The 22,454-nt window shown below is 39.9% G+C and overlaps 1 protein-coding gene across 1 annotated transcript in view; it reads right to left on the bottom strand.

Annotated features, from left to right (window-relative positions):
• Nucleotides 1-3,196: 3,196 nt before the first annotated feature.
• The window catches only part of ASB15 (ankyrin repeat and SOCS box containing 15), a 33,839-nt gene continuing 14,581 nt past the window's right edge, over nucleotides 3,197-22,454 (bottom strand). Inside the window, exons 6-10 of the mRNA XM_077807838.1 lie at nucleotides 17,836-18,081; nucleotides 9,012-9,183; nucleotides 7,925-8,495; nucleotides 5,888-6,041; nucleotides 3,197-3,369 (exon numbers count right to left, since the gene is read on the bottom strand). Coding sequence (XP_077663964.1) covers nucleotides 3,197-3,369; nucleotides 5,888-6,041; nucleotides 7,925-8,495; nucleotides 9,012-9,183; nucleotides 17,836-18,081 — 1,316 coding nt within the window. The remainder of the gene's footprint in view (nucleotides 3,370-5,887; nucleotides 6,042-7,924; nucleotides 8,496-9,011; nucleotides 9,184-17,835; nucleotides 18,082-22,454) is intronic.

The raw sequence follows: 22,454 nt of genomic DNA, 5'->3' as shown, positions 1-22,454 counted from the left end.
TGGTACTTGTCAAGATTACAACTGCTCCATATGTTATTTCCATAAAATACCATCAGATAGTTTTACCATGAACAAAAGAGGTCCTGTGCAAAAGAGGTCATTTTACAAGATCTCCAAGTACCGATTTCACTTCACAGTCATAATTGCGAATCTGCTTTAAATATCCTACTTGAAAAGACCAATGATGAGTCTCACATCCTTAATCAATTTGCATAGCTTGGGATTTGGCTATATGTGAGACAACATCAGGATGGAGCAGGTCCCAACAGGTATGCAAAGCCTGCTTCAAGAATGGAGTTGCAGGTGACTCCTGGGTTGTAACATGTGTTGTGTTCCTGCAGAAAAGCAAAACAAATGTCTGTTTCTGTCCAGTTTCTGTTGATAACTCAAAATAGATTAGTAACTAGTTGGCTCTTAAGGCATGCTTAAGTGTTCTGCTAGTCCATTTGTAGCTGAGTGGTATGGAATGGAATGTTTATGCTGAATTTCATTTGAAGCAAGGAACCTCTGAAATTTTTCAGAACAGAAATGAGGTCCATTATTACTCACCAACTGTAACAGTAAATCAAATTAGCTAAACAAGGTATGAATATGTCTAATGGTCTTGATAACGGTAGCAGAAGACATTCTGAAAATTTCTGGGCATTTCAAATAGGTGTTGACTACAACCAAAACCATATAACCTTCCAAAGGTCTGGCAAAGTCCACGTGAATACATATGTCTAAGGAGTCTGAGGCCACGACCAAGGGTGTAGATAAGCTGGGCCAGGATCATGTTGAATTTGTTGACACATAGTACAGAACTTTGTCTTTCTCTCAATATCTTTGTCAATCCCCGGCCACAGACATGACTCCGGGCTATGGCCTTCATCCACAGAATGCCAAAATGTTCTTTGTGAAGAACTTCCAAAACCTGAGATTGGAGTGATCTTGGAATGATCACTTGTATTCTTGAGTATATGCAACCATGATTCACAGACAATTCACACTGATGTAACATGAATTGTGTACACTGGGAATTTTTCTGATCCAACACTACCTTGTAGTACCACTTCCTTCATAAGAGAAGGCACATCATCCTTAGTGGTTTCTTTATTGATGTCTGTGCTAATGATGGGTAACCTATCCATCAAATTGAGATAAAACACTTTGGCTGAAGTTTCTTTGGGTTGACGGCAGTGCAGGCATGGCATGGCAGTCATCACAGCCCATCAGCATTGCCATGCTGAGTTCCTTTACTGAATTGACAAGTATAAGAATGAGCTGAAAGTAGCAATGCCCATTGTTGCATATGAGCAGCAGCTAATGACAGAATTCCATGTTTCCATCCAAAAATGGAAAGTAACAGCCATTGATCCATCAGCAAGGTAAAAGGTCTATCATACAGATAGGTATGGAACTTCTGAATTCTGAAGATAATACTGAGAAATTCTCGCTCTATTTACACATATTTCTTCTCAGATGTAATGAGTTGTTTGTGAAGTGAAGGCAATTGGTTTCTCCATGCCATCAGGAAGAAAGTGGGAAAGAATTGCACCCACTTCATACTGTGAAGCATCACAAGCCAGTAGCAATGGCAACAAAACTTCAAAGTCCATAAGAACTTTTGCTGACATCAACAATTTCTTTGCTTATTTAAATGCATGCTCACACTCTTCAGTCCATTTCCATTTTTTCTTTGCTTGTAACAGATCATGTAAGGCCAATATTGTTGCCAGATTAGTCAGAAATTTACCATAAGAGTTAAGGAGTCCTAAGAATGAATGTAACTGTGACACATTCTCTGGCAGGGGCGCTTGAAGAACTGCCTTCTCTTTCTCTGGCAATTTCCTTAAGCCTTTGACATCAATTACATGTCCAGGGTATCCAATTGAAGGTGTGAAAAACTCACAGTTGTCTCCATGTATTCTCAGTTCATGGTCTTCCAAACCTTAAAAGAGCATCCAAATTCTGATGATGATCCTCTTGATCCTTTCCTGTAACAAGGATGTCATCCAAATAGCACTTTGAACTCCATTCAGTCCCTTCACAATCTCATCCATGGCTTTCTGGAACAGGGCAGGTGCCGATGTGATTCCAAAAGGCAACCTGTTGTAACAAAATAAGCCTTTTTGCATGTTGATCGTGAGATATTTATGAGATATCAGATCAATCTCTTTTTGTATGTATGCACTGAGCAAATCCAATTGATTGAAACATTATCCACCACTAAGATTAGCAAACAAATCTTCAATACAAGGTAGTGGTCAAACTGGTCTGCACATAAAACTGAATTCAATGTCACTTTTAAATCGCCACAAATTCAGACTGAGCCATCCTTCTTGATCATTGGCACAATGGGTGTAGCCCACTCACTGTGTGAAACTGGTGACAAGACTCCAGTGTTCACTAAACAGTCCAAATAAGTTTCTACCAGAGGCTTTTGAGCAAAAGGCACAACTCTGGGCTTGCAATATTTTGGGTGGCTGTCCGACTTAACAGTGAACTTCACTGACATGCACAATTGTTGCCAAAGAATACCAAAGTCATAGAAGGCTAAGCCATAATATCTTTCCCCTAAAGCTTTACAGTATGAATAAAAAGGATGATTGCTGTGTTTGACTTCTTTAGATCTAAATAAAAAAGAGAACTGTTTTATTATTTTTGGAGCACTTAACAGTAGGACCACGATTTAAAATGTACAATATTATATTTTCAAGCCAAATACATGAAAGGTGGTTTGAGTCAAGAGTTATCATACAAATGAAACAGGGAACATTTTTGTTTTCATCATACATCTAATTTCCATATATATGCTTTTTAAAATAAATTAGCATTTTAAACATGATCTCTTTTATCATCTTCAAGAGAGAACCCACTAAGAAAACTCTGCTCGTGGTAGACATTAAAAACACTTTTTTACCAGGTTGAACTGTACATATTACTCACCTAAAATCCAATCCAGGAGGTTCTGGGTTGCACAATGACTATCATCTCCTTCTTCATGCTCTTAGAATATCAAGACACAATATTAAGTAAAAACAGAAAAAAAGCATTGAGTTTTACAGACCACATTTTTTAAAAAAGGGTTCCCATTAAAGGCCTATTTACAGCAAATATCAAATGTTTTGAGTACATATAACAATACTACATAATTCTCAATCTAGCCAAAAAGTCTAAAGAATTAATGTACAAGTTTTAAATGACTGTTTTAAATTTAGGCTAAATTTAGCCCCTTTCCATAAAGATCATATTCTTTATATAGGATATAGTCCTTTAGAACTGGTGGAAGAGGAAGCTTCGCCATTGATGCTTGTCTCCATAGTCTCCTTAGTCCCATCAGTTTACGTATTTTGAGGCGGCACAAATGTTTTAATGGACGAGGATTCTCTGAAAAATAGTGAGGGAAACACATCAGGGGAAAAAAACAGGCGATTAATTTGGCAGTTGTGTCTCAGACTTAGAATCTCAAAACATGTGCTCTAATGAAATTCACTTCAGAAATCTACCAGCTGAGGACTCTCCTGTTCCTGTTACTTTTAATAAAATACAGTTTTAATTTACTCCCAAATAAATGCACCACCAATAAAATTTAACTGGAGCAACAGTGACATCCAGTGGCCAGTTTTAGTGTACTTCTATGTTATTTTCATATTGGATGCTCATTAAGTGTTTTTTTCCCCTGTTTTTAATTGACAAGCCTATTTATTTTAGCTAAATTCTAAATGGTGATTTTATGCGCTACTAACATCTTATAATCGGCACTTTTCCTTTAAAGTGATGGTAACACCATGGTCTCAATTTCCCAAATGTGGGCATCTGAATAGCATATCCAAACCCTTCATTTGGATGCTTAGATCAACACACCAATTAGCACAATAAATGGTGACTAAATACATGATCTGTGTACTCAATCCTGAAAGGTGCTAAGCACCTTCAATTCCCACTGACTCAGGGTATGTCTACACTGGAAACTTCAAAGCGCTGCCACGGGTACGCTCCCGCAGCAGCGCTTTGAAGTGCATGTGTGGTTGCACACCGCGCACGCCTGGTAATCCACCTCCATGAGGGGATTAGCTCCGAGCGCTGGGCGTGCGGCTTCCAGCACTTTGAGCCTGTCTACAGAGCGCTTTAAAGCGCTCAGACTTGCTGTGCTCGGGGGGGGGGGGGGGGGTGATTTTTCAAAACTCCAAGAAAGTAATTATTTTGCTCACCAATATAAAATACAAAAGCAAAAATAAAGACAGCATCAGCTTTAATTTTGAAAAATTTGCCCTTTATCCCTTCATATTACAATCTCCACATTATTCAGACAGAATTTTGTATTTATTACCCTAATAGAAAGAGAACTGCTTTGGTGAAGGTTTATAAAAGCATAAACATAGACAAACATATTTTCCATAGTTCAATAAATTAAAATGTATTAAACAGATCTTCATTTCAAACAATTCCAGTTTGTGTGGACATACATATAGATATATTTTTAAAATAAATGTAGATGTGCAATAGACTAAGAGCTCTACTGCAATATAGCATATAAATATATATTTAGGCATGGTACACATACCCTTAGGAAATTGTTATAAGACATCTTCCTATACATATCTAATGGAAACTTTTCAGAATTTAATTGCAGCTGCTTTAAAGTGGCACTGAGATAAATATAATAAATTAATTCCTTGCCTGTGTTACTAATAAACTAATGAAACTGCGCAATTTTTTAAAATGTAGGACTAAAATGTCCCTTACACATAAGCATATACCCTACATAGCCTATGTAAGGGACAGGAAACGTTGTGAATTCATAGTTATGAGGTGAAATCCTACGTACGTTTATGCTTCAGCTGGGAGGCGTGATTCCCAGCTCAGGCAGACAGACTTATGTTAGCTAGAGCACAGCTAGCACAAGTCTATCCCTGCTACCAGCTGCAATACAGACATACCCACTGAAGTCAATGACAAAACTCCCATTGACTTCAATAGGGCCAGGATGTCACTCATGGTGTTTCTGCCGGATCGATCTATCAGGAGGGTGGGATTTCCAAAGGGTCGGGGTTCCTTCCACCCAGAACTAGAAAGGGCTTCTGCATCACAAAACCTGAGGATTCTTTCCTAAGATCTTGGCAGATCTTGAATGATGGACCCAGAGCAATCTGCATGAAGTTCCAGTGCCCCCTCACTGCCTTTAGGCCCCTCCCAGTCTCCATGATTCCCAAATTGCTGCTGCTCCTGAACCCTCTCGGTCCTGGGGTTAATACTGTGGTGGAATGTCCCACCTAGTTTGTAAGCCTTTTAAAACACAGGTATACACAGGAACCTGTGAGAGGTTCAACTAAAATGCTAAAAATGACACCCCAATAATGCACATCGTGTAAATCAAATTTAGGACATTATGGCATACTAAAGGCCAATATTTTACAGTGGACGTGCTCCACACTCTTTCTCATGTTGCTCTCTGAAGAGCTGTTAGGTGAGGAAGGGAGTAGAACAATGAAAGCTTGGGCAAATGCCCCTCAGTAAAGGGTCAGCATCTCAGAGGATTGCACAGTGATGGGTGTGTTAGAAATACATATGTCAGTGTAGGGTGAGATTCTGCCACCACTACTTGCCTGGGGTACCTTACTCTCCAATTGAAATAAATGGGGCTTCCCACAGAACAAGTTTCTACTCAGTGGAGCAGATCCTTAGCCAGTATAAATTATCTTAGTGCAATTATGTCAGTGGAACTCTGATGACTGATTCTACCTGAGGATCTGCCCCAATCTGAGACAGGGTGTCAGGAACTGGCCCTTAGACCAGGTGATTCAAACAGAACATATCAGAATTAAATATAGTCTGGTAATTATAGTAATTTTTTTACAAAACGTTAGTACCAGATCAAATAATTAAACAAATGTTAGACATTTACCTAATATCTGACGTACCTCTGGCCATTCTTCCTGTGCTTCTAGGACACACTTTAGTTTTGAGCACAAAGGCACATAATCCATATAGTCTATCAAAATGCGAATCACATGTCCAACTAAATGTTTCAACCAAGGAACTGTAAGAAAGGCACAGAACTGAAAGGAAAAACACAGATTACTTTTAAAATTCACCCAGGGAAATACCAAAATGATGCAATTTTAAAGAATTTATTTACAGAAATATGGTGTAAGAAATAGTCTTGTACTTAAACCCCATGGGGATATATTGGATCACCAAAAAGTTATCTCCAGCCATCGCTAACTTCTGATTCTTTGGTTGATTGGTCTGATTCTTTGGTTGGTTGGTCTGATGGTTTGAACAGAAACCTGAAGGCCACTTTTCATTATGCCAAAGATGACAATATCTTGATAACTTCCTCTATTGTTTTATTCCACTTTGGTTTTAGGAATAGGGTTAAACAGCTTTCTCTAAAAAGTACAGTTTCATTACATGTATGCTGAGCATTATTGCTCAAACAATAATCTCAAACTCAGGGGAAAACCTGGAGGACAGTAACTCTTAGGCCTTTATCATTTTTATCTACTACTAACTCTACATTTTTTCATCTATACTTTGAACTAAAATTTGCTTGAATATATCCCTGAAAAATGAGTTTGGGGTGAGTCTCAAAAGAGCCTATGAAATAATCTGGCACCCTTGGAAATCTTTGATCGTAAAGCATCCAAAGTATAAAATCCTCAAACCGTATCTTGTGTTACCTGTGTTACTAATAACAACTTGTCAGTATCTTGTGCAGGCTAATTGTGTGGGAATGCCTGCTGCTAACAGAATGCTAAAAGGCATCCTGCTCCCATTGAAGAAAATGGGAGTTTCATCATTGACTTCAGTGGAAGAGGGATTGGAACCAAATACAATTATATTTTTTCTTTTAAACCCACCATTTTATACAAAAGATATAGATTTTCCAAGAATTGTATCTCATAAGTACTGTGTTTAATTGTACAGACGCTCCCCGACGTACGCAATCGTTCCATTCTGGAACGCCTTGCGTAACTCGAATTTTGCGTAAATCAGAAACATATACCCGACCATTACACAACCCTCCCACCCCAAAAAACCCCTCCTATTTCTAGCTTACGGAACTTTTTCCGTAAGTGCAGATTTCTGTAAGTTAGGTCTTGTGTAACCCGGGGAGCGTCTGTACTGACACTGCTTTATAGTAACGCTTTGCTCTTACATAACTACAGGAACTTTAATCTGAGGATTAAAAAGCACTATCCAAGCATTAATAAAGCCTCACAGCCCCCTTGTGACAGGCAGATATTATTATTCCCTCTATCTATAGGGGGAAACTGAAGTACAGACAGGTTAATTCCTAAATTTTGATTTTCCCCCCTAACTTTGTGTTCCTTAGTTATTGGGATACCCAGGTCCTGATTTTTAGAAGTGCTGAGCATCCACAGCTCTCATTTGATTTCAATCAAAGTTTGGGATTGTCACTGGCTCTGAACATCTGGACATCTCAAGCTGGGCACCAAAAATATGGACATTTCATAAATTTGGTCCAACATCTCAATCCTGCAAACACTTACACATATGTATAACTTTATTTGTCTGAGTAAATTCGTTGATTTAGATAGGTTTACCATACAAGTAGATATCACGTGCTTAAGAGTTTGCAGGATCATGTCCTAAGTGATTTAACCCAAAATGTATGGGCAAATAATTGGCTGAGTTGGGAATAGAACCCACTTTCCTGCCTTCCAGCTCCCTCCTTTAATTGCTAGTCAATATTTCCTTCCTACAACCTCTAACTCAGTTTCAGAATTAAAACTATTCTATATGTATCATTTTCTCTATCCCAGAATAAAACTGAACAAAGATTATTTGGTGAGGGGGTGTAAATAAGTATGTTGAGATCGAGAAATCTTAATTCTGCATTAAAATATGAAATAAATTTAAAGCAAGGTTACACTGAAGAGAAAAATGAAGAGACGAAAATGAGGAATATGCTTACTGGAGTATCTTTTACTACACAAGATGTCCATCCTGGTAACACCTCCTCTTCTGGAAGTGACCACACAAAAGAACTTCCAAAGATGTTGCCATGCATACAATCAAAACACCTCTCTGCATTATATCCATGATTCAGCAACAGCCTTAGCATTACCTCATCATTCAAAGCATACTGAATGGCACTGGGGAAATGGGTGTCATTCACGAGCATGAAGTAGCAATTGACATTTGCTCCATAGGATAGAAGCAACCGTACGATTTCATGGTTACCAGCTCTCACTGCTACCAGAAGACAATTTAGAGGATCCTCGTTTGGGTCTGCACCAGCTTTGAGTAACACTTCTGTGCAGAGAATGTCATTGTTAGAAACAGCAAAATAGAGTGCCGTTTTCCTTTCATCATCGTAGTTTTCAGAAATGTGTTCAGCCAGAAGAGTATTGACATCAAAATCGTTTTCAATTAGGAGTTCTAGACACTGCACATTCTGGCCATCTGCTGCTGAGTGAATGGGGCTTAACCCACTTCTCTGGATTGCAATCTTGGATGTAACTGGAATTAGATATTTCAGTGACCTAAAAAGATAATGAAGAAAATTTTCATCTGGCTCAAATCCACCCAGGCATCAACTCCTTCCCCACCCTGCAGCTAAAATCCACCCGGGCATAAACCCCTTCCCCAACCTCATGAAAACACATCCAGTTGTGATTTTCTACAACCCAACTAAACATTTCACCCGAGAAGCCAGATTCTGCCCTCGTTTACTCCTGAACAACCCCAACAGATAAATTTCTGTCCTGACTTATACCACATGGAACCTTTTTGAATTAAATGGAGTTGTACAAAATGTAAATTAGCACCTAATGTCTCAATTACTTTCTTTTAGTTCTGCTAAGTTTTGTTTTTTGTTTTGTATTTCCTATAGTATATGCTGAAGCCACATTCAAGATTTAATTAAAACTAATTTAATGTACGTACTTGTCAAATATGAATGATCTTTAAATTTGGATTTTTCAGTTCAGTCCTTTAATGTGACATAATACTAGTTGCAGTATTATAGGGGAGAATTTGAAGCCTACAGTTATACTCACAGATAATGTCCTTCATAAGCAGCTTTGTGTATAGGGAGCTGTCCTGCCCTATTAGGCACGTTACCACTTCCTCCATATTCCAGAAGAAGAGCAATACAGTCTGGATTACCTCCTCCAGCTGCTTCAAACAGTACTGATGCACCATCATCGGCTAAAGCATGAACATCACCACCTGGTGGAAGGATATAAAGGTAATAGGTTTCAGAGTAACAGCCGTGTTAGTCTGTATTCGCAAAAAGAAAAGGAGTACTTGTGGCACCTTAGAGACTAACCAATTTATTTGAGCATAAGCTTTCGTGAGCTACAGCTCACTTCATCGGATGCATACTGTGGAAAGTTTAGAAGATCTTCTTATATACACACAAAGCATGAAAAAAATACCTCCTCCCACCCCACTCTCCTGCTGGTAATAGCTTATCTAAAGTGATCACTCTCCTTACAATGTGTATGATAATCAAGTTGGGCCATTTCCAGCACAAATCCAGGTTTTCTCACCCCTCCCCCCCCCCCACCACACACACAAACTCACTCTCCTGCTGGTAATAGCTTATCTAAAGTGACCACTCTCCTTACAGTGTGTATGATAATCAAGGTGTATGATAATCAAGGCCATTTACAACACAAATCCAGGTTTTCTCACCGCCCCCCCCCGCCCCACAAACTCACTCTCCTGCTGGTAATAGGTTATCCAAAGTGACCACTCTCTTTACATTGTGTACGATAATCAAGGTGGGCCATTTCCAGCACAAATCCAGGGTTTAACAAGAACGTCTGGGGGGGGGGTAGGAAAAAAACAAGGGGAAATAGGCTACCTTGCATAATGACTAAGCCACTCCCAGTCATTATTCAAGCCTAAGTTAATTGTATCCAATTTGCAAATGAATTCCAATTCAGCAGTTTCTCGCTGGAGTCTGGATTTGAAGTTTTTTTGTTGTAAAATAGTGACTTTCATGTCTGTAATTGCATGACCAGAGAGATTGAAGTGTTCTCCGACTGGTTTATGAATGTTATAATTCTTGACATTTGATTTGTGTCCATTTACTCTTTTACGTAGAGACTGTCCAGTTTGACCAATGTACATGGCAGAGGGGCATTGCTGGCACATGATGGCATATATCACATTGGTGGATGTGCAGGTGAACGAGCCTCTGAGAGTGTGGCTGATGTTATTAGGCCCTGTGATGGTGTCCCCTGAATAGATATGTGGGCACAGTTGGCAACGGGCTTTGTTGCAAGGATAGGTTCCTGGGTTAGTGGTTCTGTTGTGTGGTATGTGGTTGCTGGTGAGTATTTGCTTCAGGTTGGGGGGCTGTCTGTAGGCAAGGACTGGCCTGTCTCCCAAGATTTGTGAGAGTGTTGGGTCATCCTTCAGGATAGCTTCAGATAAGCTATTACCAGCAGGAGAGTGGGGTGGGAGGAGGTATTTTTTTCATGCTTTGTGTGTATATAATAAGATCTTCTAAACTTTCCACAGTATACATCCGATGAAGTGAGCTGTAGCTCACGAAAGCTTATGCTCAAATAAATTGGTTAGTCTCTAAGGTGCCACAAGTACTCCTTTTCATAAAGGTAATAGTTAAGTCCAAAGGAACTTGGAAGATATATCTTGTCTTTAAAATATCCTGAATTTCTTTTCTCTTCATGTTCAGTTATTAAAATTGTACCTCTAAGAACAGAACAGAAAAGTTTATAGTAACCAGTTTAAAAATTAAATGTAAAATTCAGCCATCATAGATACAAACAGATATATATTGGGAAAATGGAGAGAAATCACTTGAGTGACATTTGCTTTGAGTTGAGATTCTTAATTGAGGATTTGCAGTATTCTGAAATCCTTTCAAACATGCTTAATCTCAGATCTGCATGTTGCTACTTTAAAAAAAAATTGGAGCAGTAGTCCAATCTTGTCACTTCTAACATATATATATTACATCATTGTAAATCTTTTGTTTTCTTCCAGTGGAACAAAAACATTCCCATGTGACATTCCCTTCCTCCACAAAAAATCCAATCTTGGGAAAAAAACATGTTCAGTTACAGTAAAACCTCAGAGTTACAAACACCTTGCGAATGGAGGTTGTTTGTAACTCTGAAATGTTCGTAACGCTGAACAAAATCTTATGGTGGTTCTTTCAAAAGTTTACAGCTGAACATTGACTTAATACAGCTTTGAAACTTTACTATGCAAAATGGTGTTTTCCCTTTATTTTTTTAGTGGTTTACGTTTAACACAGTACAGTACTGTGTGTTTGTTTTGTTTTGTTTTTGTCTCTGCTGTGCCTGATTGTGTGTTTCCGGTTCTAAATGAGGTGTGTGGTTGACTGGTCAGTTTGTAACTCGTAACTCTACGGTAAATATTGTAACTCTGAGGTTCTACAGTAAATATTCCCTTCTGAGACTTGGAAGCAGGGCCCAGCAAGGTAGCTGGAAATAATTTTTTTTTTCTTTTTTGCAGTTACATCTTCTGAGGTAAAGATTTCAATGTTAACTTTAGCTTTTAAGAGTCTTATATGAATTGAGATAATCCCTAAAGTGCTTTGGTTCCATAAACCAAAGAGTGAGGGTCATGTTTTCCCATTCTCTGTCTGTTCAGTCATAAACCTTGTAATCTGAGTTAAAAGCTTGAGATTTGGCATAGTTATAGGCAGGCTACTTTGCAATATGGAACAATTGCGGCAGCGCATCCTAGTGGCTATGGATGGAATTAAAAATATAAGTATATACTACACAGTTTTCTCTTATTTGCTTATCCAGTATTAATCTACCTATTGAGTCACTGGTATTGGGTATTTGTGCTGGACCAAATAAACTAACTCTGATGGCTCTCATTCTACACTCGCTACATGTGTTCCTTACACACAGAATCCCCCCAGTGATGTATCAACTATTCTGCTTTGGAGTTTGTTGGACATTAGACAAAGCACACCAGCAGGTTAATGCTTTGATTAATACAAACCAAGGTGCCGTGGGATTCACTGAGAATCCTGGTGGAATTTAGGTGCTGGATATTTACAAGGCCTGAAATATGTCAAAAAAAGACTCATTCAATAGTTTGAAAAGGCAACCTTCTGCACTAAGGGAAAAAGCACATTAATGTGAATAAGCAAAAAGTATGCAATTAATTTTCTTTTACAAAAGAAGGTCAGGCACTGGTATTTGCTTGAATATGTGGAAAGACATTTAAACAGGACAATGATCGGCAATAGTAGTGTAGAAGGACTGAAGCACAGGGTCAGCAGTAAAGGAGGAAGGTTGTGGGGAAATATATTGATAGAACGCAACTTAAGACATGTACATCTGACATTTTCCTTACTTTCTGTTTGCCTAGTTTATTTAGTTTGTTAGTTTTACATGTCTATATATGTGTTTGTATAGCATTTCCCTCAATGGTGCTATACAAACATGTAGCAAAGATTATTTCAAAGCACACCTTACAGTACTAAAAAATGATTACATTATTCTCATACTTGTCCACAGCATACAACTCTTAGCTTAAAAAAATGAGAGCCTGCCATGGCTTTAACTGTCAGTTTGCTGAAATAAGAGAGCACAAAATCAGACCACCTTTAGTACTAAGAGTTCCAAAAGACACCTCACAGAAGGATGCAAAAGAACTGTATGATGCTGCCATAGTTTAAATTCTGTTGCCAGGATCAGCAAAGGCATTTCAAGATTTTAACATAATCTCAGGGCAGCTGGAGACAATGGAAAGGCTGTATGTTGTCTGAGATGTCTACTGATCAAGTCTGCTGAAAAAAATTGCATGGGAGAAGAGATGCAAGCCTGTAATTGGCAATCTTCCTGGGAACAGGAAAGTCTACCAGGATGTAGATCAGAATAAAACAACTGTTTCTTCTAATAGAGCAGAGGAGCCAAGTGAAGAGTTGTGCTGTATATTTGGGGAACAGGTGCTTGGCTCACCAGGGGGAAGGGCACAAGCCACACATAGCAGTGCAGCCAGAGAACACTGATATGTAAATTGCTGCACACGATAAGCATGAAGATACCACTCAGCATGGCTTTCATGGAATCAAGGGGAGCACAACAGGCATGGATGATATGGGTCTAACAACTAGAAAATATTCAAACAATGGAAATATGGTTGAATATTGGGAAATACTTTGGGTGGTCTGCAGTACATGAAATTGCAAATAATAATAATAATAACAATTAATAGTTAATAACAAGGTGCACTGACTACAAAGGCCTTACCCATTTTCTGTGCCTTTCCCATCTCGTTTTGGCTACAAGATGTAAGCAAATGGCATCGAAACATACATTCCCAATGGTAAGAAATGTATCTGCCGTGTTGGCCTCAACATCAGACTATATTCCTGATTGTCCGTGTCATGGGTCCTGGTAAACTGCCTTGCTAAGACCCTCTACCAGTCCCCTGAGTACACTCTTCTCAAGTGACAGGCCTGTGCCTCCACATCTCTTTTGGAAAAGTGCCTGTGGACCAACCATTCCCTGACTGGGTCTCTGAGTTACATGTTGGGGGCGCAGCTGGCTCCCAGCCTGGTCACTAGGCAACCCAGCAAGCTCAGCTAGGCCCAAGGAGCCCCCTCCTAACGGTTGTGCTTCCTGATTGGGCAGGGGAGCCAGCAGCATGCTACTTGAGCCTTGCAGCAGCACCAGTACAGCAGCTGTTCAATGCGAACCATGCCTGTAGCAGTGCTTACACTGAGCTCACTTTGGCTTCTTGCCCCAGCCCCAGCTTCCCTTCTCCATTCTGGTTTCTGACTCCTAGCTCCAACTCCTGGTGACGTCCCTGCCTATGACTCTGGCTTATCCTTTGGCTTAGACTTTGACTTCTGACTTCAGTTCTGACCTTCAGCTTGGCCCCTGATTCCTGCTTCACCCTGGATTCGGTGCCTGATCCCTGGATGCTTATCATTACTTGAACTGCCACCACAGCCACCAGGCCAGGTCCTGATCCACCCACGAGGTAGGCCTCCCAGACCCTGGGAGCTTATGTTACACCCGTCTGGTTACCAACCATATAACTTAGGAGGCCAAGTTGGCTTGGCACCTGCACAAGTTTCCCTCAGGGAGACTTCAGTCAGTGGCAGTGTGCAGTGACACATCAGGAGCTTCTCCAGAACAAATTATTATTTATTTTATCCCTCTTCATAGCTATAAACCTGGCTATTGTGTTTGAGAGGAAGCTCCTTATCCTTATCCATTGTTTTATCCTTCCTGCCTAGTTTTGTAACCAATCCCTTTTCATCTAACTCTGTGTATTCAGGGAGGGTAATATCACCCAGGTACCCTGAAGGGCATATGATATTTATAGAAAATACAAATATTTCCTAGTTCTCCACAGTTTGTATGGCTCAATCCTTTAAAGACAAAGTTTAATTCCTTCTGACCAAAACAGCTGAAGTCTGTGAATGAACCCAAGCAACAGCCAATTTTGTAGAGCAGTGTGATTTAGTGGACTGATTTTAGGGATGGAAGCAAGCAGCTCCTGAGTTCTAATCTATATTCTGCTATTGTCTCACCCTTGTGTCTATTACCACACCTATAAAATGGGGTCATATTTACCTACTTACCTCACAGGCATGTGATAAGGATGTCTGTTCAGTGCTTCGATACTATAAAGCAGTGTTTCCCAACCCTTGGGACGCCGCTTCTTCAGGGAAAGTCACTGGTGGCCCAGGCCGGTTTGTTTACCTGCCACGTCTGCAGGTTCAGCCGATCGCGGCTCCCACTGACTGCGGTTCGCTGTGCCCGGTCAATGGGGGCTGCGGGAAATGGTGGCCAGTATGTCCCTCAGCCCGCGCCACTTCCTGCAGCCCCCCATTGGCCGGGCACAGCGAACCGCAGCCAGTGGGAGCCATGATCGGCTGAACCTGCGGACACGGCAGGTAAACAAAGCGGCCCGGCCTGCCAGGGGCTTTCCCTGAACAAGCGGCATCCCAAGTTTGAGAAACACTGCTATAAAGCACTATATAAGTGTAAAATAAATAGTCAAGCACTTTGGAGAATAATTCCAATACTGCACTAATACACTACATTATGCATGCTGCCTGCCAAAGTGGACATATTTCAGGACCATATGGAAGGGTTGACACTACCCATTCAGATGATAGGGACTCTGAAAAGAGAGAGAAGTCAGGATGGAAGGCACTGTGGAGTGCCAAGTTTGGGATACATTTGTACAGTGCTTTGAAAATATAAAGTGCTATATAATTTCTAAGTACAGCTAGGAATTAATGTGTGCTACAAATTGATACACTCTACGCATGAAACAGCTTGCAGAGAGCAGTGTAAATAACATAAAGCCAATGCTAAATGTACTGAACTGTAAAGCCCTGATGGAAGCTGCTATGTAGATCAGTAATTTAATTGCATGCCAGAGCAATAACTGTAAAAGACTGTTCTTTAAGTCTGCAACTAACAAACTTCAATCATTGCTCTAAACATGGAATTCTGACAATGATATGAACTCTAACAGAAACCTTAAACACATTACAACAGCACTCTGTTACGTTGGTATTGGGAAACTAGATAGTATGAAGCTTAAAATATTAAATATAGCTTAATATAAGTAATAAATGAACACCTGAGTATGCAAGTATATTGCTGCTGTGCACAGGTGAAAATTGCTCGGTGTTGGTAGAAAAGTACCTCTATAAAACACTCATGGATGTCATGTAATTCTTTTTTGTTTCTGGGATACACTTTCAACTGTTATCTCTCCTAGCATTTACAACATATTTATCTGTGATCGAACTATGCCTATGTGTAAAGGAGGATATATGTAGATGCGTTTGAATACTATATTCTAGACACTCCTAATATGCTCGGTTTTTTAAAAGAAAATAAGTGACATTAGAAATATACAAGTATAAAAAAGATGGATTTTAGATTGACATTATGGACAGTGAAGATTAGTTCCTTTTGTTGCCAGCAGGAACGTTCTATTAGGGATTTCCTATTGGAAAAGAGATCAGCATGTACCATTGTATTACCACATTACGTTTCATGCTTTTAACCCAAAGTCCAAGGGTTTCACTGATTTACAGCTCAATATAAAGGGATAGGGGAGATGGAAATTGGGAAAAATTAGGTTATGTCTACACTTAAACCACTACAGTGGTGCAGCTACAGCATTATAGCGCTTCAGTGTAGGGCAGACACTCACTACAGTGACGGGAGTGGTTCTCCCTTTCCTGTAGTTAATTCACCTCCCCGAGAGGCAGAGGTGAAAGAATTCTTCCACTGACCTAATATCATTTACACTGGCTTACGTCAGTTTAATTACCTCACTCAGGATTTTTCATACCCCTGAGTAACGTTGCTGAATTGACCTCGCTCAGTGGTGCTCAACCTTATTACACAGGAGGGCCACTATAAACCTAAGCACAACCTCGTGTGGGCCAAGCAGATTCTACATGTTTTACTAACATTTAATGTCACCTGTATTGATTTATATTTTAAGTTCAGCTTGTTCCACAGGTATTTAGATAGGTTGTTTCTATGTTCAGTATTGTCTATTTACACACGTGTAAACTAAAATGATGTCAACATGATGACAAAACGCTAATGAATTGGCCATTAGTATATTGTGTTGAAGCAGGCATCGGGCCTTATTAAATACTCTAGTAGGCCATGTACGGCCCGGGGGCCGTAGGTTCGGCACCCCTGACATAACATTTTAGTGTAGACCTGTCCTTTAGTCTTTCTTGTGTGTTAACTGGCCAGGTGACTGAACAGAAAACGTGACTCATTTTTCAAACTATTCAAACAAAAATTGTGGAACTAACGACGTGCCTGTTCAATTTCATTGTACAAGCACACCTCTTTTAGTCACATCCCTGATCTTTCACTGGAAAGCTATCCATTTAGATTGTGAGTGCTTCAGGGTAAGTATGTTGTCTTCACACCTGTCTGTAAAACATTTCCCATACTATGGCACTAGAATACAAATTAACAATAGTGTTTAGCACTTTTATAGCACTTTCACCCATAGATCTTAAAGGAACATTGTCCCTGTTTAAAAGATAGGGAAACAAATACAGAGATCTTAAATGATGTGACAGAAAGGGGAGGGAGAGATTGCGGCTTCAGAAAGAGGGGCGAAGCAACACACTTGAAAGACTCACAGTTTACTGAGGCTAGAAATTAATGCTATCTACCCATTGAAATCCAGCATTCCTGACTTTCTATGGTGTCAAGCATTGGTTTCCACTCATGGAAAGTCATGGAATAGCTTTAAAATCATTTTCTGGTTATCAGTTGCCTCTTGGGGTATGTCTACACTGCAATAAGAAATCTGCAGCAGTGAGCCTCAGAGCCTGGGTCAACTGTCTTGGGCTTGCGCTCCAGGGCTAAAAATAGCAGTGTAGACATTTGGGCTCTGAGACCCTCGCCTTTTGCTGGGTTTCAGAGCTGGGCTCCAGCCCAAGCCCGAACATTTACACTGCTATTTTTAGCCCTGTAGTGTAAGCCCGAGTAAGATGACCCAGGCTCTGAGACTCGCTGCCGTGGGATTTTTATTGCAGTGTGGACATGCCCTTCCTGTCTCCCCCGTGATCACATAATAAATAACCCCAGCAATGAATTATGCTTGGAACCAAGACGAAAAAAGAGAAAATCAAATGGAGCACCCCAAACAAGCTAAAATTAAAATAGATTTTTTTAGACCAAAGTTGCTCTCTAGCTCACTGTGATCTTCAATATTTATTTATTTAAATACAGTGTAAGATCACTTACCTTCCTTTTAATGTGATCAAATATATGTGATCTCATATATGCCCTGGTAACTAGACAATATGTATGCAGTTGCTGAAGCACAAATCTTTACCTGCCTACATACCTTTATGAATAAGATGCTCCAGCACATCACAGTGTCCATATTCAGCAGCAACTCCTAATGGTGTTACCCCATAACCATCTTTCAGGTGCACATTTCCTCCATTCTTCAGAAGCAGAGAAACAATCTCCTTGCAGCCTTGTTTTGCAGCTTCATGCATTGCTGACCAACGTTTTACACATGGCTGGTGGATACGACAGTTGTATTTAATCAGAGTCAATACCATTTCATAAGAACCCTGTCTCACAGCTTGAAAATATGGAAACAGAAGAAAAAAAGACGCCAAAAGGGATCTCGTTACACATGCTGAAAGATGAATTGTGAGGCTTACATTTTTTTCAGTGTTTGGAGAAAATAAAGCAGGTCATCCATGTGGGCCAAATTCAGACCTCTGTCCTGGAAGTCTGTGGACCAAATACACTGGCAAGTAAAGGGTAGTATAAGTTACATGCTGGGTGTAAGCTGGTCAGGCAATCATTGTACTTGGATGCAAATGGTAAAATAGTGCAACCAGCACAGATTGACATTCAGCGTGTATGCAAAATTTATGTTCTGAGGCTACAGAAGCAGGAGTATTGCAAGAAAAGCAACAAACAAAAGGGTAAAAGCAAAAACAGAAGGGTACTGCTTTATTTCACTCCATCCAGTTAGTTGCTGTTGCAGCCATGCCACTTTTCCTTCCCTCTTGGCAAGTAAGGTACATTCTCAGGGCTTTGTTCTTCATGTGTGGCTCTCCCAAAGATTTCTATCAGTGTTCCACATATGCCAGGCTTGTAAGATTGGCCTTCCACTGAACACTATGTTGATATAAATTTGCTACTTAACATGAACACCCATTCTTCTTTCCAACTTGGATCCAGTGTATAACCTGCACCACCTTTTGTCATGAATACAGCCCTTTACTTTTCATGCTACAGCAAACTCTTCAATGTTCTCCCCGTGTTCCAGCTGTATCGCACTTATTAAGTCAGCTTCTAATTCTAATGCCTAAACTGATGTTCACTGGTTGTTGCTAGCCAAGATATCACTGACATATGTTACACTTAAAGGCCAAATTCTGCCCTTTTGAGGATCCAACTGCGAAATTTTCATGGATAACTATGCAGCTCAAGACTACAACAAGTTACCTGTCTAGGGGATAGTTTTCTGTTCATGAACATTTTTCTACCCAGATCAACCCAGGTCAGATTTTAACATTCAACAGTAATATTTCTACCTTTATTTTCATCTGGTTCTATAGTCTTTTGTGCCTTGTTTTGACTTGCACATTCTGTATGAGTTTGGTAGTATATCTTTAACCTATAATGGCACTTCCATTGATTTCAATGAGATTTTTTCTTTCAATGGATAGCATGATCTGACCCAGAATTTTTGGACAAATATTCAATATTCTGTGAAACTTCAAGGCTTCAGCAGTAATAACCCATCATAAATGTTTGAATAAATACACAAGCTTCCCCCTCAAAAAACATTCTTTTTGATTACTTAGTTTCAGCTGATCTCTGTTGTGTGATAATGCTATTCATAGTTACTTTGACTTCAATGGAGTTTTATGTACCCAACTAAAGAGTCCTCTAATCTACAGCTCGCCTGTACAGTTAATGCAGGAGTAATTAAGTTAAATTAAAAGCATTTGTCAATTGCAATTTATATTGAGTGGTATGTGCTTGATGATGCTCTCACTGATTTCAGTGTGACTAGGATTGAACTGTAAGGTGCAAAGCACCCTCCACTCCCACAGGCTCAATTCCAAATGACAACAGCCTCTTAGTAAGAAAACTACATGGGCAAAAAACTCGACTTATCAGGAAATCATAAACAGAAATATCCAGGAGAGAAAATTTAGTGGGGAAGAAAAAAAAATCCTTTTCCTTCAATTCTAGTAGGAGTTTACTCTTCCTGGTATTCATCAGACAGCAATGGCTAATAATCTTATCTTAACAGTTCTATGGATTTGCAATTACTGGAAAGAACTGGAGAAATATAAAGCAATAAATCTAAAGAAACTTTTACAGATCCCTTTGTGGCTCAGGCCTTAAAATTTTAATACATTAATTGCTTCATTGGGTATTCTTTGTGATTAAAATTGATAAAAGTTAGTACCCATCAAAGGTAATGTTTTAATAAGTCTGATCATTGTATTTTGGTATGTATGATGTGGGAACTGTATTAATTTTACAGATTGATTTTCTTCCTAAGACCTTGAGTACTTTCATTTTCAACAAGAGCTGGAAGCTGGTGCACTTAAATTACTAATATAGGGTAAAGCTCATTTAAATATATCAGCAGAAAACTTTCCAAAAGAATAATCCTGCTTTGAACTGAGTTATTACTTAGTAATTTAGTTGCATGCCATTTTCCACAAATTCTTTCTGAAAGTGAAAATACCCAATTACTCCTGACAAAGTCAGCCGGTAACAATAATAAAATTCCATTATCTATATATTCTCCAGTAGGCCACACACAGGCATAAACAACTATTTGTAAAACATCCAAGATTTCATTAAAAGTTGTGTAGCCTCTAGTTAAACCTTCACTTGGACTACTGACCATTACTTGTGCCTTGAGTGGTCACATGAGGCCAGATTTTTAAAGGTAATTAGGCACCTCTGATGGGGTATACTCCCCCATATTAGTTCTGAAGGGGTCAATTTAGGCCATATGGGCCAATTAACTTATAAGACTGCAAACTGGGGAATATTTAGGCAATATGAGAGGCAAGCCCTAATTAAGGGAAGTTCACCTGTGCAGGAACAGGTGGGGTTTCTATAAAACCAGGGAGCTGGTAGCAAAAAGAGGGCTGGGGGGAAGAGGGCTGCAGGCTCTCTTCTTGGGATAAGGGAGAGACACCGATTTAGACCCCCCAGAGGAAAGATTTGTCTAGTAGTCCCAGAGGAAAAGATTTGGCTAGAGGGGTGGAGAAGATGAGGTAGGAAGCCTTCCAAGTGACGGGACAATGTGGTTGTCTGGATCTTTGCTGCTGGAGATAGGGCCCTGGACTGGAATCCAGAGTAGAGGGTGGACCTAGCTTCCCCTCCCAGCTACTGAGTGAGTGGCACAACTTGGGCAGTGAACTTGGAGGCTTTCTGAGGCCACGTGTTTGATTCACTGAGTGAGTGGCCCATCCAGGGCAGTGGATTTAAGGATTGCCTGGGATGGCGAGCAAGGTGTTGATATTCCAATATTCCTGGAAGGGGAAACACTATAGTGACCTGGCTGGAGGGTAGAGTCACAAAGAAGAAGCTGCTACTCCTGGAGCAAGAGAGGGTTTGCAGACTGAGAGAGACAAGGAGCTGAGGAATCGCAAGGACATTGGGCTGGAAGAGCTAATCCCCAGAGTGGCCACCAGGAGGCCTCACATGTGGTGAGCGGAGATCCCCATAATAGCATTTTAATGTGTAGATTGTCACACAGAATGACATCAGGTGCTTCTGAAAATCCCATTAGGTGCCTATCTGCATCTCTAGGCACCTAAATACCTTTAAAAATCTTGCTCCTGAGGCCTGATCTAAAGCCCAGTGAAGTCAATGGGAGTCTTTCCGTTGACTTCAAAGGACTTTGGGTAACTAAACACATACAGAAAATGAACTCTCTACTTCCACCTACAGATGTTTGTCCCTCTGTTTCAGGGATAAGGCACATTGGCAAGGCAGTGTAGGAAAAAAAACTTCAGCTGCTACTGCCTGTGCGGTGTCTAGTCTGTACATAAGGAAAGGAACTTAGTTTCCAGGAACATCAACCCTGCATCTTTCATATGCACTAAATTCCTATAAAAAATTTAAAAAGAAAAGTTCTATGTAATCAAATGTAACAACAAAAATAAAATGTGGTTTAAAATATTTCTCCAGAAAAACAAAGCAGTAGAACTTCCAGGTGTAACTTTTTTTTTTAAATGTGGGACAACCTCTGTGTTCTGTTAAACAACATACTAGTTGCAGAAAGCAAATCCATCTTTTGGTCAAGTCCTTGCAATCTGTATAAGAATGTTCTCCTAGGTGCATTAGAATTTGTGATGTCTGCCCCAAATCTTCAAGGCAACTCGGGATGCACATTACAGAAATCATTTGATCAGAGTCTGATTGCATCTCAGATTCACTCTGGAGCTGTAAGCCAGCGAGCCCACCCAACTGAGTGTGTGTTGTGACTCATAGGTGGGAGTTTGGTGCTAGAATCAGTCTGACAAAATGCTCTGATTTGCTGAAGCAGTAGCAGGAGAGAAAGAGAAAAGATGGAATATTGGAATACCATCTATTCAAAGTTTGGGGTCCATACCTAGTTTTCTCTCAGGAGAATAGATGGAAAAACTATAAAGGTTACTTTTGTAATTCTTGTGAAACAAAGAATAGAAATTACTTTATGCAGGGAGACAAATGTTGCCTCTCTGAGATATAAATCTCTCATCTCTATTATAGAAAGGTGCTTTTAAAATGTTCGGCACAAACTCAGTGTTAGTAAATTTAACCCCTCAGTTGCTCATACAGCATGAGTAGAAATTCCCCAAGATGCCTTGGCAGTCTCTTGGTGAAAGGTAAGAATATATTTCTTTCATTTATTTTCACCTACCTTTTGTCTGATGTTTAACTCTAAGGACATAGGTTTCTTCCCACAGTAATTAATTTAAC

The sequence above is a fragment of the Eretmochelys imbricata genome, chromosome 1 (assembly GCF_965152235.1).
Source record: "Eretmochelys imbricata isolate rEreImb1 chromosome 1, rEreImb1.hap1, whole genome shotgun sequence".
In the NCBI taxonomy this organism is placed as follows: domain Eukaryota; kingdom Metazoa; phylum Chordata; order Testudines; family Cheloniidae; genus Eretmochelys; species Eretmochelys imbricata.
Note: the sequence above shows the minus strand (reverse complement) of the source record. Positions and strands in the feature narration are given on the sequence as shown.